At 43.4% G+C, this 14,216-nt stretch overlaps 1 protein-coding gene across 1 annotated transcript; it reads left to right on the top strand.

Moving 5' to 3' along the window:
• Window positions 1-1,792: 1,792 nt before the first annotated feature.
• On the top strand, window positions 1,793-4,869 carry CALHM6 (calcium homeostasis modulator family member 6). The gene is made up of 2 exons (XM_068409169.1): window positions 1,793-2,415; window positions 4,270-4,869. The coding sequence occupies exons 1-2, from the start codon at window positions 1,882-1,884 to the stop codon at window positions 4,678-4,680; spliced, it is 945 nt and encodes a 314-aa protein (XP_068265270.1). The 5' UTR covers window positions 1,793-1,881; the 3' UTR covers window positions 4,681-4,869.
• The last annotated feature ends 9,347 nt before the right edge of the window (window positions 4,870-14,216 follow it).

Raw genomic sequence — 14,216 nt, 5'->3', positions numbered from 1 at the left:
TGGGTTAAAACTGAAACCAGACCAATTTACAGGAGAAATACCTCAACAGGTGTTAGATGCAAAGGAAATCCCTGAAATGCAGATTCACGGGGTGTGAGTACATTCCTGAGCTTGCTTCCCTTGTTCCTGTGTTCCTCCCCAGCTATCCGCTGTAACCAAGAGATGATCAGACTAACTCAACCTTCAGTCTGATTCACTCTTGCTGGTTTTACTTCCTTTTTTGGGTTTATGTCTTTATATTATACTGCTGCATAGTAACAAAGCAAAATCTCCTCCAGACCAAGGTAAGACTTTCAGTTAGTGTCATGTTTTCCTCTGCAGCAGCAGCTTGGTGCTGAGCACAGCACATCTGGTGTGAGCCCGGCTACCACCAGCACCAGTGCTGCCGGCTCTGGTGCCTCTGTGCTATCTACTCAGCTGTCCAAAGAGCTGCAAGGACCCTTTGGAAGGTTTAAACGACCCCCAAGGTTCATTGAAAGTCATTTAGGTTCTCACAGAGTTTTGACAAGCCATTGTATTTCCAGCATGCTTGGTTCTTGCAGCCCTGGGTAGAGCACGGCGTCATACAGGCAGCATCACGCCTTGCTGTCTTGCCTGAAGTAGCCAGTACCAAAATCAGGCTGGCCCAGCTGGAGGCAATGTTTGCCTGAGCCTGGGGTAAGGCTCTGGCTTTGTGGTTAACCTCTTTGCCATGACAATGCCAAGGAAGAATCAGTGAAGTATAAATTACAACATTCACAATCTGATCAGGGTGATTTCATATTGCTGATGCACCCAGTGAGACCAGAGAGCTCCCCGTTCATGCGAGAGGCAGGTGATTTTGACTCTAAAATCCCAGATAAGTGGTTGTGGCAGAGAAGATGACAGTGACCACCAGCTCCCCAGCTGGCTGCACATCTGTGTGTCACATCAAGCATGTGACAACAGTAAACTACCACACTGCCTACATTGCCTCAGAGAGCTTCTGCTACACAGCTATGAGCAAGCAACAAAGCTTCAGCTTCCTTAATTCTCAGTGCCAGTTCACCTCATCTAGATTTAGACAAGACAAACCTTAGCTAGGAGCCTGGTCTGGCTCCCTCAGGGTGGGAATGAAACCTACAGATTCTGGAAGCAAATTTTTATTCATTATGCAAGCCTTTTCCATCATTTTTCCACTTCATGCCATCTGCTTAGTTTCTGCTGGTTTAGGAGTGGGTTTTTTCTGGGCTACAAAGCTGCCACTACCTGATATGGAGGAGGGAGTCCAAAGTCTGACTCCTGACAAGTGGTACTGCGGTAGCTGGAGCTTCAGTGGAAACCACTTGCTGGGTCATTGCTCTGTGTGCACAGGCTAATTTGCTCTGACTACTTTAAAAAGATTAATCAATTAGCTTGAAAAATTAACATGATTATAGTTGAAGTTTCTTCCATAAGAGAACAAGCCACATTGTACTGCTAATAGTAAGGCAGGATAAAAAACTGTACACAGTTCTGGGTGGTTATCTCACATTTTGTTCACACTTTGAATCTGTTGCCTCACTCAAAAGCTTCACTGAAAAGATGAGGAGGTTTAAGCCATTGCTAGTCACAATGCAGGCATGTGTGGACAAATACATACTATTTTTATAGAAACAAAGATAGAGATTTGCTGTTTTGATGTTGATTACTGGGGTTGGTTTCCACTGTGGTCTGCACTTAACCTTGACACTGCACAGTGAGCCTGTGCTCTTCTGTTTCCTCTAAGGAGAGCTGCTTCTATGCCTCACTGCATCACCACCAAAAACAGAAAGTGAAAGCTCTGTGAGCTTCTTTAAGCTGTGGGAGCTTCAGGACATTTGTCTTTCTCTTTTTCTTTTCTGACTGAGATTTTTCTCTCCTCAAAGTAAGAAGAGGCAGAAAATGGATAAGTTACGTGGGGCGCTGGATTTCTGCATCCGCCACCAGACCATTCTGGGTTACAGCATTGTGTCCCTGCTGACGGCTGCCAGCGAGCACATCTTCTCCTCTGTGGTGTTCAAGTGTCCCTGCAATTCTGGGAACATGCTGTATGGCTCTGTCTTCCTCATAGTGCCTGCCTTCATCCTCTTTCTGCTTGGCTACATGGTGAACGCCAGGACATGGCGGCTGCTGACAGGCAGCTGCCCTCAGGAGAAGCGCTGCAGCTGCAGGCCCTGGGGAACCTGCACCCGCTACTGCGTGGTGCTGGTGCCGGTGACAGCCAGAGCCTCGGTAGCCCCCCTCACCTGGATTGCCGTGGCCCTGCTCAGAGCCAGCTTCTACGAGTGCGCGGCCAGCGGGAACCGCCTGATAAAGAACCTCGTGTGTAAAGATAAAGGAGAAGAGTGCCACACGAAGCTGGCCAAAATACCCTGCAACGAGAAGTTATGGGAGGAGATACCGGGTGAATTCCTCAACCTTCAGGCACAGTCCCAGGTAAAGCCTCGCCACCCCGCTCTTCACTCTACAGGTTTCAGCCCTGGCTGCTCAATGTATGGTGGTACCTGCTGGGGACTGTAAATAGTCCATCTCGCTCATGCTATGTAATTACCAAAAGTACATGATTAGCAAAAATACATTAGCAAAAAACACTGACAGAAAGGTAATAAGCGTATATTTGTGCTATTTTCTGGTTTTGCATGTTTGCATGGCAATTGTTTGGCACTGCTGTTTACAAAACCTCTTTCAAAGCTGGGCAGGGAACCAGCCTAGAGACCAGGACTTCCCACAGCGTGTTTTCTTCTCATTTAACTTAGGCATGATGTGAGTTCTTCTCTTTTTCTGCTTTTACCCCTCTAAATACCTCAAACTTTTCTGAGTACGCATTAGCTGAGGGGAAGCTGAGGTCTCAAACCGAGAGGAAGCTGACGTCTCATTGCAGCAGAGAATTGGCAAGTGAAACAAATAAGGACAGCTTGTTTGACCACAAATCTCAACACTGGAATCTATGAATAATTTCACATTTGTGTTCTGGAAGAACAGTTAAAATATGTGTCTGTCTTGTTAAAGTGTTCTTGTGCTGAAGGCACACTGCATGATCAAAAAAAATAGCACTTGTGGGTGGATTTTTTTTTTGTTTGGAGTAAACCCACAAATTTTGGCAGCACTCCAGTTTTGTTTCTAGGTTTGTTCCGTTGTCATCTTAACTCCAGTAGAAAAATCAGGTTTTATCACTTTTTCTCAGGAAAACATTAAGGCTGGTTAACAGAGTTAAGTCTAGAAGAGATTCTAATTACTTGGATTTTTATAAGTTCCTGTTTAGTACAAATGCTTATTAAAACAAAAAAAAAAGTGTTTACATTTGTTAAATATTTAGCATGCTGCTGCTCCAAGAAAAAGGCTGAAAAGAGGCAAACTCTATACCATTGAATTCAGATAAGGCAAGAAAGGAGCAAAATCAAGGAAGACTGACTGTTACTGATATTGCAGTGAAATCTAAAAGAAACAAACCAGTCAAACAAAACCAGAAAAAGTGTGAGAACATTTTTATTACTGACCGTTATTTTTAATATCTGATCTACTTTCAACAAAATTAAGAACTAAAAAGAACACAAACTCAGTTTTCTTTAGCACTTGTTTTTCACTTGAAAAAAAATCAGCCTGAGGTGAAAGGGGACGCTGTGAGATCCCTACCTGGAGCTTTCAGCTCAGTACCACTGGGTGCTGGAGGGACCAGCATCTACTAGGACACTCACTTTAGGTGAGGCCTCTGAGACTTACCTAGGGATGTTAAAATCATGTATAAAACAAGAATTAATTCCCATATTTGATAGTCAAATCTGTGTCCTGCTTACAAAACATACAGGACACAACTTCTCCTGTGTGCTGTGGCAACTGGCTATTTTTTGCAGGCTCAGACATCAGGAAGAGGAGGTACTTTCCAAGAGCAGATAAAGCACAGTCAGGAGGAAGTCTGATTCACAGCACCAGAGGTGGACAGGGTGATTTGGCACCCTCTGTACCGTAAATCTGACCACAACTGCAGAAACTGCGTGTCAGTATCTTGCCTTTAAAATTAAGAAAGGTGGATATAAGTGGGGAAAGAACTTAACTTTCTCTTTTTTTTTGGTATTCATCCTGAAACCAGCAGGATCAGCTCAGGGGTGCAGAAGCTCTGTAAGGCTGGCTGAATCGTGTGCATGGGATCCTCTCTTTCTGCAGCGAGCAGACTGTTACCGGCACTCCAGGGTGTCTTTGCTTACAATTTTCATGTCTGCTTCAATGTTAAGTTCTATACTCCTACATATGACCACGCAAAACCACCATTAACCCATCTATCTCTTTTCCAAGCTGATAGGATGGCTCCTGATAGCCAGCATCACAACTGTGGCACTGATCTCAACATGTGTCAGCCGCTGTTACTCCCCAGTTAGCTATCTTCAGCTCAAGTTCTGGAAAATTTACTCGAAACAGGAACAGGAGCTCTTTGAGATCAAGGCTAAAGAGCACGCAGCCAGGCTGGCAGAAATAAACATGAATTGCTTTTTTGAAGCCACTGACCCAGCACCATTTCAGACTCCCAGCAATGAAGACTGGCAGAAGATTTCATTCTTGTATACCTTCAATTCGCAAGAGCAGTATTACAGCATGATACACAAGTACGTTAACACAAACAGAGGCAACAGCGTCAGATTCGGGGAAGGAGATCAGAATCCCCCCGTTTTAGGATTTGTGGATGAAGGAAGCGAATCAGGGTTTTAACAAAACAAATCCTTTGCAACGCTGGCAGTCTTTTAACCCTACTGATAGAAGAAGAGTCTTGCTGTGTGCTCTTATTGAAATCTGCTAATTGTGTGTAAAAGCTGATAGTTGTAACCCTCAGCAGATTTGTTTTTAAATACACTTTATTGCTGTTGCTTAAGTACATTTAAATAAATTCATCTGTCACAATGGGAGTTTTCATATGTTTTTGTTCATTAAGAAGAGTCATGTGTAAAATAGTAAGCATCCACAAAGATGTACTAGGTACTACATACTATGTCAAATTATTACCAAACACCTTAAGGGCGTTTGGCAGCTGGAATGATGATAACAAACCTTCGTACCTGGCAGTATCAGAGACAAAAAGGAATGGAAGTTTTGATCAGAAATTCAGCTTAGTTTATTAGCTCTCACTTGACAATTTATCTTTCAGTGGAGCTTATAGCAAGCTCTAGACTAAAATATTTACTTTCAGTCAATTAGTTTCTCAAGGCAAGGACCGTATCTTTTAAAATCTGGGAAGTGATTAGCATTTTGGAGCTACCTGTGCATAACAAAGGAGTCCATTGGAATGACTTCAGCTGCTTATCAGCCTGAATAGATGAGCAAAAAGATTCCAGCCATTTTACCCCTACATGCTCAGCAGCTTTAGGTAATAATGGTGAAACTAAAAACTTTCATGGTGGTGAATTTTCTTTACCACTGCCTTTACCACTGATCTTGATCACCTTTTGCAGCAGGCCTTCTTAATTAGCTCTACTGCTCATTTCCTGTAACTGTAAAGCTCTTTAATGGAAAAAACCAGGCATTTGAATGCTGCAGGGAAAGAAAACACACCAACATTAAACTTCTTGTTTATATTCCACTTATACTTTTCTTTTTTTTTCCTGAAAAATACATAGTTATTATGATTTTTTTTTAAATATATAATATTACATATAGGGTTTTGGCCCTGGCATCAGTACCTAAGCTACACCTGGATGTCCCTGCCAAATACACTATTTAACTTGATCCAGAATGGAGTCTAAGTGCAAATTAGCATGTCTTGAGGGGCTTATGCGTAATATGGCAGTATAGGTGAATTGTTATACTAGCAAACATTTATAGCACAGCTACATGCTCAAGGACATTATAAATCTGCAATCCATATTAACAAATAATAACATTCTTATCAAAGAATATCTAATTTTAAGAAATAAAGGTACCAGTTTTGTGTGAAGAATGATAAAGTTCAGTTTTTCTCTGAAAAGCTTTATTTACAGAGCATTTTAGAGAGGTGAGTCAGATTGTTTGATCTGGGCTGTCCTTTCACTCCTCCCAGAAATCTTCTCTTTCTAGACAGGAAATGCTAACTTGGAAACAATTCAGACAGACAGAGAGGAATCCCATTAAGTTGTTTGTTACAGTAATTTTCCAAGGAAGAAGGAAAGGAAGAGCCTATTTGAACTAGCAGAATATAACTAGCTTGGAAGCTTAGTTCTTATTATAAACTGAAGACAGAACACATAAAGCGAAAAGAAGATTTAATTCTGTGTGTAGAAAAGAATTTTAAAAAGCATTAATTTTGTCACAGAGTCACTGACTTGCTCAGTGCTCTTTTCCTTCCAGGAAACTTCATGATAATAGAGTAACAAGTGTCCAATATGTTACTTGTGCCTCCAGGAAGCACGGTTCAGTTAAAAATGTTCCATTTTACCTCTCATTTTGAAAAGTTCATTTGTTCATTGACATCTAGAGAAAGATAAATCTACTCTGGAATGTCGTAAACGGGAAGGAAACAATGTCCTGGCCCCGCTGAGATCAGTGCCAGAATGTTCCCTGATGCAGTGGGGCCAGGCTTTACCTTAGAGATATAATAAATACTTTAGGATAGACTGAAAGCCTCCGGGAACAAGCCATGCCTATTTCATTTCCTGACGAGAAGCTGCAGTGAAAACACACTCAGAATTCATGTTAATCCTCTCACCTGCATCTGGGTGGGCTTTTGCCACATCCTACTAACGGTTGCAACTGGCAGGGTCTCATTACCAAACCTGCCTCAGCTTTCCAGGGAAGACACAGATCTGGCACGTCTAATTAAAAACAACAAGCAAAGGCTTTACATGGGACTGCAACACATATCTTCAAGTCTGCTGGCAATATTGGCAGTCTATTTTTCACAGATAAAGTGACTTTTGGGGGAAGGAAAAATGTATATCTATGTATAAGCAGATATATATTGGTTTTGTACGAAGCCATGTTTGAATTTTGATTTTTCCTCACCTTTATGTAACACTCATATCTTCTGTACACAACTACATTTATAACAAAAGAAACTTCACGGAGAAGCTTCAGCATTCTTGTGAGTGCTCCATTAGCCACCTTCAAAAGAAGGGTCTACACTAAAACAAAACACCGAGGAACACTTCTGTGACTATGCTGCCAAGCGAGACAAGCAAAAAACTATATGTGCATATAGTAGCTAATGTCAGCAACTAATGGTAACATAGTGTGGGTCACTATTTTTTCTATTGTTTATTACTGTTTTTCTACCTAACATTTATTTACTCCATCTTTAGAATACAATGGATGAGGTGATCCAGTGTAGGAAGAAAATACAAAAAACATTGCCAGCAAAACGTGTGTGCGTTGTGCATGTGTGCCCAGCACAGAGCTGAGCTGAGAGGAGAGATTGCTGCAGGACCAGATGCACAAGTGGGAGATGACATGAGTATGAACTAGCACCCAGCTCAGTCTGGCACTCTCATGTCGCCTCTTGGCTTGATCTCAAATCTGTGCTGCCTTGACTGGCTCAGGCATTTCTGCTATATATATTCATTTGCATGGTGGAAACTTACCCTTCGAAACTTACCATAGTAGAAGTAAAGATTTCCTCGGGCTGTTTATTCTGAAACACTGAAACCTAAAGAAGCAGCTTTGATGTCCTATATGGAGCATCACTGCAAATGTTTGGCATTGAAGGAAGGGGAGGAAGCTTTGGCTACACCAAAGCCAGTGGCAAGACTGCAAAGGTCCCAGGATGACACTAATGGTTCTTGCTTTAAAAAATATTGTATTATCCAACCCTGATTTTGCTAGCTAATGCCTGCAGGCCCTGAATACACAGGAGTCAGCCTACGTGTCACTGCAATGTGGTTACTCTGAGGCTTTTTAGCTGGTGCAGACGTCGACAGAAAATGTTACCATAGGTGTGTGCATTCACACACACACCTGTGTGCAAGTTCAATGCAACAAAGGTTTAAGTAAGAGAATTGTATCTTACAAAACTGTAGGTAGATTAGGGTACGGCAACCGGAAAATCTCGGGCTGTAACGGAAGGTAGGTGTGGCGAAAGGAGCAGGATGTGCAAGTATCGCGCGAGTTCGTACGGGACAAGACGACTATATAAGGCTGTTGCGCAGTTAAAGAAACGCCATTTGTTGCATCCTCACATTGGTGTCAGTGCTCAATGGCCCTGGGGTGTGGATAGCCTCAGGCCAGCCAGCAACCGAATGGAGCTTGCCGCAGACAAGTGGCAACAAATGGTGACCCCGACGTGATTGCTGGGCTGGCGGACTGCAGGCGGTCGGAGTGGGTTCGCGAACCATGGAAGCCTTGATAAAGGTGATTTCGTTACTGGGTGGGGAATTTAAGATTTCTGTGAAATCGAAAGACGTAGCCCAGTGTGTGGACCGTCTCATTAAAGAGGGGGCGGTGGCAGGACCGGCTGATTGTTTACAGCCGAATACCTGGGAGCGGTGCTCGATGAAGCTCGCTGAGCGAGCTATGGCAGCGGGTTCTGCCAAAGAATTAAAAACATGGGGAGTTATCTTGTGGCTGCTACGGGCTGCGCGGGAGGACCGGGCGACATGGGATGCAGCTCGAACGTGTTTACATGGGGTCTACCCTGACCAAGACAGAAGTGGCAGTGGTGAAACTCCTCCAACATATACTCTCTGAGAGAGGAATTAAATATGACGAAGCTGCGTTAAAGCAGTTACTGTTTTGGGCAAAAGATAAAGGACATTTTACAACCTTTAATGATGTCTTTGAAGTGCCTTTATGGGAGAAGATTGGTGACTCTCTCTGGAATGCGGTGTCAAGTGGTGATAAGGAAGCCTTTAAATTGTCTGCTACATGGAGGCTGGTTAGCGAAGCGTTAAAAGGAATAAAAGCAGAGAGAGAAGTCACACATACAGCTTTTACAGCTTTAGGACCGCAGACGTCTACTACCCCTTCACGGTTTGCAGGATCAAAACCTCCCACGGCCCCGGTGGCTGTACCGGTGGCAGCTCCTTTATTGCTGTCGATACGGACGGCTCCAAAAAAAGCTGAGGAGCGGGGAGCGAGTAAAATAGATACAGATCCATTAGAACCGGTAGTGCGCCCTAAAACACGAACTCGATTTGGACTAATTGATTCAGATGCTGAACAGGAGACTTGGCCGAAACCCCCTCCGAAACCCCCTCCTCCTCTCTTTGATCTCTCTACGGATGAGGCTGAGCAGGAGGACAAGAAGGAGGGTAAACCTGCTTTGTATCCACCTTTACCGGATTCGCCATTTACGGAGTCAGCAGTACCAGAGTCACAAGGACTTAAAGGACTGTTACCATCACGAAATGGACACGAACTTGACATGACAGAGCTTGGTAGACGACTGGAAGAATTAAAGACGGAATTGCAGCAGCATCGTTCAGCCAACGCCTCGGGACACGTGACTATGTCTCCCCCAAAACCCCCCTCTGTGTTCGGGACAAGTATTAGGGCCACCTCAACCTCCTTTACAGCTCCCTACTCCACCTTTAGATCAGGGCGGGGGGGGAGGTTTGCGTCCATCTGGTAATATGGGAGGTGAGGGAGAGGGTCAGCATCTGCCCGCGTATACAGGGGAAGGGGGGGGAGGTGAGGGAGGAGTGAAATGGAAAGGGGTCATTCGAGATGCGTTATTAGAAGGAGTTATAATTCCACAAGCATATCCGGTGACTGTGGGTGCGGGTCCTGAGGGAAGAAATATTTGGCAACTCTTAGATTGGAAAATTGTAAAGAAGCATTGCCACTACAGTTAGCGAAGGACAACACAGGTGAGGACTGCAGGAAAGTTGTTGCAGGGATGGCAAATCGTAACCCCACCTTAACTGAGCTAATGGATGCTTGTGAGAAAGTAGGAACCACCAGATTTCAGATGGAGCATTTAGAAAAAACTTTTGCGGCGGCAGTTAAGGTAGTTCATCGTTGTTATACATGCGAACAGGAAAGTCACTTTAAGAAAAACTGCCTTAAGAAGTCGAAGCTGAGTGGGAGAGATAACTCTGTTTTGATGTGTCATTGCTGTGGGAAGCTAGGGCATTTTGTGAAGCTGTACAGGTCTCAGTATAATGCTCAAGGTCAGCTGATAACAACCAGCTGCAGAGTACAGGGAAACTGGAGAAAAACGGGGGGGGAACTGTGTGCTGACACAAATGAATCTTCCCAACCAGTTCCAGGCCTAAACAGTTAACTCGCAGCCCGAACCGCAGGGAGCACAGGACTGGTGTTTCCACGCAGGGTTAACCTGTGCGGCTGCCAAGCCCTGGACCTGTGGCAAACAGGGATAATGCTAATGCTGATTGTCAAAAGATCATTGAAGCTTTACCTGGAAAAACAGATTTGAATGCTATGATAAAGGCATGTGCAAAAGTGGGTACTGTGGAACATAAGGCTCAAGTTATGGCTGCGGCCGTACTTGGGGCTTACGTCATCACAATTGCAGTCTCTATTCCAATTGTTAGCAGGGGACACAACTTTAACAGCACCACGACACACTACTTCAGAGGTACAGCAACTGATTACAGAAATAGAAAGCAGGCTACATTCCAAATTTGTACATCGTATTGATTTGAATCAGGAAATACAAATTATCACTTTGTTTGATAGGCAAATTCCGTATGCAATAATTGGTCAATGGAATTCAGAATGATCAGATTCGTTACAGAGCTATTGGCACAGATTATTCATCAAAGGACGGATGCGATGTCGGGAGCTTGTGGCCAGAGATACCTGCATCACTAACCGTTCCTATTGCAGCTCAATATTTTGAGTGGTGTATGGCTAATAGCTTTGCTTTGCAAACAGCTATGGAGAATTTCTCGGGACAGGTTGTTTACCACTTGCCCTCCCATCCTGTTATAAAATTGAGTGCGGAACTTCCAATTGCCACGGGAGTGTGGTGTGCAGACACTCCTGTGGATGGAATTACCATTTTTACGGATGGATCTGGGAACACAGGCAAGGCGGGCCTTGTCTGGTATTCTGACGGCAAGTGGGAATCTATGGTAGTACAACAAAAGGGTTCACCTCAGGTGGTAGAATTACGAGCTGTATTAAAAATATTTCAGAATTTTCCCATTCCCTTTAATTTGATTACTGATACAGCATATGTAGCTGGCATTATAAAGCAATTGGATAGATCTGTTATAGAGCATATATGTAATCAGTGTGTTTTTGAATTGTTGCGAGCTCTGTGGCAAGAAATTCAAATCCGAACTGCATTGTTTTATGTTTTATACGTAAGAAATCATACTAATTTGCCTGGGTTTATTGCAGAAGGCAATGCTCGAGTGGACTCTTTGGTTTCTGACCTTACAAATTCTACTGCAATGACTGTGCAGGTGCCGGACATTAAACAGCAAATCATAGAATGGGTTTTTCCACCTTTTCATCCTAAAACAACAATTTGTACCAGAGTGGAAGCAATAGCACAATTTCTTGTCAAAGTGCGTAAAAGAATTACAGACATTACTGGACTAGACTCAGATGCTATCTATTTACCTATCAGAAAGGAATATCTACAGGGGTTAACAAATCAGTCAACTCTTTTTCAAATGGCCTTAGAGGACTTTACGGGACAATTGTTAACACATTTGCCAAAGATAAAAAACTACAGTTTATTTGCAAACAGGATTGGGAAGAAAAACCTATCAGATCAGAGATACCTGTGACTGGACTAACTGTTTTTACTGATGCAGGAAAGCGATCACATTCAGCAGTTATTACCTGGCAAGAGGATGGACAATGGAAATATTGCAAATTCTCAGGACAAACTGAGGACTCATTGCAGACACTTGAATTTTTTGTGATATATCAGGTTTTTGTAAAATGGAAGGATTTACCTGTAAATATTGTAACAGACTCTCTTTATGCAGCAGGCATTGTAAATCGAATTGAAAGAGCTTTTATACGACCAATAAGAAATATGCGACTTTACACCATTTTGCTACAGTTGCATCAGGCAATAAACCTCAGAGAGGTACCTTATTTTGTTACCCACATTCGTAATCATCAATTTGATCAAGGTTTGAGCATTGGAAATAATAAAGCAGACACACTTGTGTCCTATACGCAAATATCACCAAATTTATTTGAACAAGTGCATCTATCCCATCAATTCTTTCATCAATCAGCGAAAATGTTAGCGAAACAATTTCACCTCACCATGCCACAAGCACGTGAATTAGTTAGTGCTTGTCCTAGTTGTCAGAAAATTGGCATGGGAATTGGAATAGGGGTAAATCCTCGAGGGTTGAGTGCGTTGCAACTGTGGCAAATGGATGTTACTCACATTGCAGAATTTGGAAGGCTCAAATATGTTCATGTATCTGTTTGATATGTTTTCACATGTAATATGGGCAACAGCACAAACTGGGAAACAGGTCGTCATGTCAAACGACATTTACTTGCTTGCTTTGCAAGTCTTGGGGTTCCACAACAACTTAAGACTGATAATGGCCCAGCATACTGTTCATAGATTTTTCGTCAATTTTGTCAACTATGGGGTATTACACATGTCAGTGGGATTCCTCATTCGCCTACGGGTCAGGCGATTGTGGAACGTGCTCATAGTACATTGAAAGAGCTTCTGCAAAAACAAAAAGGGGGAGAGGTGACTGAACCTTCTGAGAGACTTGCAAAAGCTGTTCATGTACTTAACCATTTAACTTCAGCAGGAGATAAGGAGCGACCCCCAACTGTAATACATTGGGAGGCAGTTTGACAGGGAGCAAGCTATGTGAAAAACAAAGGCAAAGTGTGGTATAGGGAACCAGGTACTAACGAATGTTTGGGACCAGGGTAACTATTACTAATGGGTCGAGGTTATGCTTCTGTCTCTACAGGCGCAGGAGTACGGTGGATTGTCTCTAAAAGGATGGTTAGCCACATTATTAGAGGGAATAGTTTATGTAGTTGTGATTATAGTTATCATAGGGATCTGCGTGGGTTGTGTTAAGACAATCATTGAGAATAGTATATGGAAGTAGTGAGATAATAAATCTAACTACTTCCAAAGGGGGAAATTGATACCGGATGGTTTAGCAACGGTTTAGCAAGAGTAGGCCTCAGAGTAGGCTCTAAAAGGCCTGCTCTGTGTTACCTTTAAATAAAATCAGCTTTCCTGTCAGTAATTTTCCTTTCAGCTAGAATAATAGAGAATAACAGTATGTTCTGAAGTAAACTGCATGTTTTGTAGATAGAGTCTGCTTATGGGAATGTTTATAATAGGCATTATCCTACTCGTGTTACCCTGTTTGTTTGCATGTTTGCAGAAAACTGTGCAACGAATGGTCAATACAGCCTTTTTGGCACAACAACAGAGAGCAGGATTTATGGGTAACCAAGGCTGGGATTCTCTGACTGGGCTCTGCGAGACACAGGGAGCCGGGTTTGAGTAAGAAACAAAAACAAAAAGGACGAGATAGGACATAGCTCGTTCAAAAACAAAAAGGGGGAATTGTGGGGTTCCCATGGGACAATGGTGGGAACGAGCTACTGAACGAGCTATGTCCAGGCATGTCCAGGGGGTGGTAATGGGGTGGTGATGAACTAGCCAATCATAATACAGAACAAGGGCCTTGGCTATGAGACCAACAAGATATGGGGGAAGTTGAAAAATAAGAAAGAATGCTGCACCTGCAAGATATAGCTTTTTAGCATGAGCCAATCAGAACTAATATAGAGGCGCGTGGACACTTACAGTATGATGATTGTGGCCACCCTGCATCGGAAACAAACAGCACGCTCCATTCAGCTACATTGGAATCTTGCAATCACTTGGCTAGGCCTACCTGTCGAGATCAAAACTGATAATGGCCCCTGTTTTATTGCTCATACCACACATCAGTGGTGTCAGCAGTGGGGTATCACGCTCAAACACGGCATTCCGTATAATTCTACCTGGCAGGCCATTGTAGAGCGCGCTAATCAGACGCTAAAACACAGAATGAAGATTCTTGGGGAGGGGGAAGGATTCCCAGACGTAATTCCTGTCAACTACCAATCTCACATTTTACATCACCCTCTTTATTCTTTAAATCATTTTGCCCGGGGAGACCAAGAGCGTGCCCCAGTTGAGCGACACTGGGGCCCAGGGGTGCCAGAAGTGGGCCCCCCAGTCAAGGTTCAGTTCCCTGGGACAGCGGAGTGGGAAACAGGTTGGGAGCTGCTACATCACGGGAGGGGGTATGCCGTCATCAAACGGGATGATGTTATACAGTGGGTCCCTACACGCTGTTTGCGCCCTGATT

This window comes from Nyctibius grandis, chromosome 1 (assembly GCF_013368605.1).
Source record: "Nyctibius grandis isolate bNycGra1 chromosome 1, bNycGra1.pri, whole genome shotgun sequence".
Classification (NCBI taxonomy): Eukaryota; Metazoa; Chordata; class Aves; order Nyctibiiformes; family Nyctibiidae; genus Nyctibius; species Nyctibius grandis.
The sequence above is the reverse complement of the archived record's forward strand: the minus strand, read 5'-3'. Positions and strand labels throughout refer to the sequence as shown.